General features: G+C 61.7%; 1 protein-coding gene across 1 annotated transcript; it reads left to right on the top strand.

Annotated features, from left to right (window-relative positions):
• Positions 1-1,307: 1,307 nt before the first annotated feature.
• On the top strand, positions 1,308-2,533 carry AANAT (aralkylamine N-acetyltransferase; the record flags this gene model as incomplete). The annotated part of the gene is made up of 3 exons (XM_081161957.1): positions 1,308-1,470; positions 1,682-1,836; positions 2,231-2,533. The coding sequence occupies 3 exons, from the start codon at positions 1,308-1,310 to the stop codon at positions 2,531-2,533; spliced, it is 621 nt and encodes a 206-aa protein (XP_081018083.1).
• Positions 2,534-3,350: the final 817 nt, after the last annotated feature.

Here is a 3,350-nt window from a genome sequence, read left to right as displayed (position 1 = left end):
GCACCCAGGTGCCCCAAATCTTCCTGGTTCTTGGGCCTGTGGGCCGCACCTGGGGTGACTGGCTCTGCCCCGGGAGCGTGGGGCTTTGGCCTGGTAAGTGAGACCCCCACCCCTGGCCCCAGCCTTCAGGAACAGCAGTGTCCTGCTTGGGGCTTTGAGATGCGGTAAGAAAAGGTGAAGGGGGATGGGCAAATTTGGAAGCCTTGGGGCTTTTTTTGCTTTGTTTTGGTTGGTTAATCCTTGAGGATATTTTTTCCATTGCTTTTCAGAGAGAGTGGAAGGGAGGGAGAGACAGAGAGAGAGAAACATTGATGTGAGAGAGACACATCGATTGGTTGCCTCCCACACATGCCGTCTGGGGCCAGGGATGAACTTGCAACCCAGGTGCGTGCCCTTGACCAGGAATCGAAACTGCGACCCTACAATGGGAGGGCTGATGCTCTAATCCCTGAGCCACACCGGCCAGGGCAGCCATGGGGCTTTTTGGCTTTTTAGCTTTTTAAGGGGGTGGGGGGTTGGCCTCCTCTAAGAACCGTACATCTGCAGGGTATCATGGGAGAAACAAAAAGTGTGAAGGGCCTCTGAGCAAGTGAGCGAGGATGGAGCAGGGGGTATCTGGTAATCCGTCCACGCTGGCTCCTCCCCACGCCCCCAGACTCCCTCGGCCTCCCCAGCCCCGCCCTGTGTGCATGGCCCAGTCTGAGGCCACCTGCTTGAATGTAGGGCTCCCTGGGGACCCGCTTTGATTAAAGCCTTTCTCTCTAGGGTCGAGGGCTGAGGCTACATCATCTTGCACCCAGAGGACCGGAAAGTCTCCCTCTGGGCAGATAAGACAAACCACCCCACCCACCCCACAGTTGCATTAGAAGTAGTCAGTGGAGGCGCATGCGCCCTCCTCCCCTGGGCAACAGTGTTGGGTGCCCTGGTCTCCGCTGAGCCCTGCCCACCCCTCCTGCTCTCTCCTGGGGCTCTGATGCACTGGAGGGCAGAGAGGCTAGAATGGAGGTTTGGAGGGGCTGCTCTTCGGTACTTCAGGCTGAGAGAAGGCAGGGGGAGAGCACCGGTGTTTAGTTCTCAAAACAGCCCTGGGGGCCAGGCACCAGGGAATGTGCACATCTGCTTTGGGGCTGGCCCCACCCCAGGTCCAGCTACAAAAGAGGCGAGACACCACCGCTCTGGCCTGTCCCTCGGGGAGAAGAGGCCAGACCCCTGACCCTCACCGCTCTCCAACAGGTTCTGGGTGCCTTCCTCTGCTGCGGAGGCCAGTTCCTGAGCCAGGGCAACCAAAGGTGTCACCAACGGCGAGGATGTCCATGCAGAGCATTCCCTACCTGACTCCCGTGGCCCTGCGCCTGCCACCTGGGATGCCAGAGTCCCCAAGCTACCAGCGGCGCCACACACTCCCTGCCAGCGAGTTTCGCTGCCTTACCCCTCAGGATGCTGCCAGTGTGTTTGAGATCGAGCGTGAAGGTGAGCAGCCCGCACGGGGCCCAGATACCACGGCACTGCAGCCGCCCTATGGGGAGAAGGCCCTCGCGTCTCCTGTCCTTGTCGCTGGGACCCTAGAATATCAGACTGTGTGTGTGTAGCCCTGAATCCCCTACTTTCCTGCAGAGGAGGGTTGGGGGTGGACATGTGGCACGGTGACCACCGAGCTGCCCACCTGTGTCTCCTGCCCCAGCCTTTATCTCTGTCTCGGGCATGTGCCCCCTGAACCTTGACGAGATCCAGCACTTTCTGACCCTGTGTCCAGAGCTGTCCCTGGGCTGGTTCCAGGAGGGCCGCCTTGTGGCCTTTGTCATCGGCTCCCTCTGGGACGGGGAGAGACTCACTCAGGTGAGCGCAGGGCTGGGTGGACTCTCAGGTGCGGGCAGGCCAGGGCGGGGCTGCAATGCCCAGCCCCTGGAAGCCTGTGGAAGAGAGCCCACCACCCCTGGCCCCTGGCTCCTCTCATAGCCAGACGAAGGTGGGAGCTCAGAACTGGGATTTCTTCCTCCAAACCAGACACGGCACAGACTGGGGGTCCTCTTCCAGGGCATGAGGTCCCAGATCACTGGGGTCTCAAAAGCCCTCGTGAAGGGTCTGGGGGTGTGAACTCAGTTTGGGGTCCTCCTTGGGTGGGAGAGCCCTGATGGGAGGCACTCAGGGGACACCTGCTCTCGGACCCAGGTGTGGGTGGTGTGGGCAGCAGGTGTCAGGTGACTTGGATTCGCCTCTCGCGTGCCCCCAGGAGTCGCTGATGTTGCACCGGCCCAGGGGCCACACAGCCCACCTGCACGTGCTGGCCGTGCACCGCACCTTCCGGCAGCAGGGCAAGGGCTCCATCCTGCTGTGGAGGTACCTGTACCACCTGAGCGGCCAGCCGGCCGTGCGCCGGGCCGTGCTCATGTGCGAGGACGCCCTGGTGCCCTTCTACAAGAGGCTCGGCTTCCACCCCGTGGGCCGCTGCGCCGTCACTGTGGGCCCGCTGGCCTTCACAGAGCTTCAGTGCTCCCTGCAGGGCCACACCTCCCTGAGGAGGTACAGCTGCTGAACGGGCTGCCCAGGGCCCTGGGGGAGATGTGGGGAGGCAGTCTGGGGGGTCCTCTCCAGCCCCCAGTCCCCTGCTCATCTGGGATTCCCAGGAAGGGGGGAGGGGTGAAATAAAGAGAACACGACCAGTTCTCCCAGCTGGAACACGAGTGATGTGTCCTGCAGTGTGTCCCCATGAGACCCTCTGGACCTCCCACACTCCAAACTGTGCCTGAGATGGGGATGGCAACCGGGGACAGAGGCTGCCTCGGGTCCATCCTTTCCTCAGGAACCAATGGGGTCCTCTAGGGAGGTGGGTGGGGCTCAGTACCAGGGCCCTGTCCTCCTCTTCACAGGAGCCCAGTGCTCAGGGCCCTTGTTCCCTCCAGTCCCAGGGATGTCCCTTCTCAAGCTTAGCCCTGGAATGTGGGGGGGTGCTGGGAGCAGAAAGTGCAGGGGCTACCTCCCCCAGCTCCAGGTACCCTGGGTCCTCTGCCCACAGTAATAAAGTGGTCGTGCCCATCACCTCCTGGGTGGCCCCCGTGGGTGGGGAAAAGGGTTGGGTGAGGCACTGGTACAGTGAATGGAGCTGTCCAGGGTGGCCTGCCCCTCAGCCCACGTGGGGCTAGGGGATGCCGGAGGTCTCAGAATTTAACTCCAGCCTTTCAAGGGACCCCTCTGAGGCCCTCCATGGGACCCCGGCCTGGTTTCTGTTCCAACCAAATCCCCCACAAGTTCCACAAGCTTTCCGCTGTTCCTTTTTGCCAAGCCCCTCCCTCGAGTTCCTCCCAGCTGACCCACCCTCCACCCCCAAAATAAGGCTCCAGCTTTCCTTCTTT

The sequence above is a fragment of the Miniopterus schreibersii genome (assembly GCF_964146895.1).
Source record: "Miniopterus schreibersii genome assembly, chromosome: 16".
NCBI lineage: Eukaryota > Metazoa > Chordata > Mammalia > Chiroptera > Miniopteridae > Miniopterus > Miniopterus schreibersii.
Note: the sequence above shows the minus strand (reverse complement) of the source record. Positions and strands in the feature narration are given on the sequence as shown.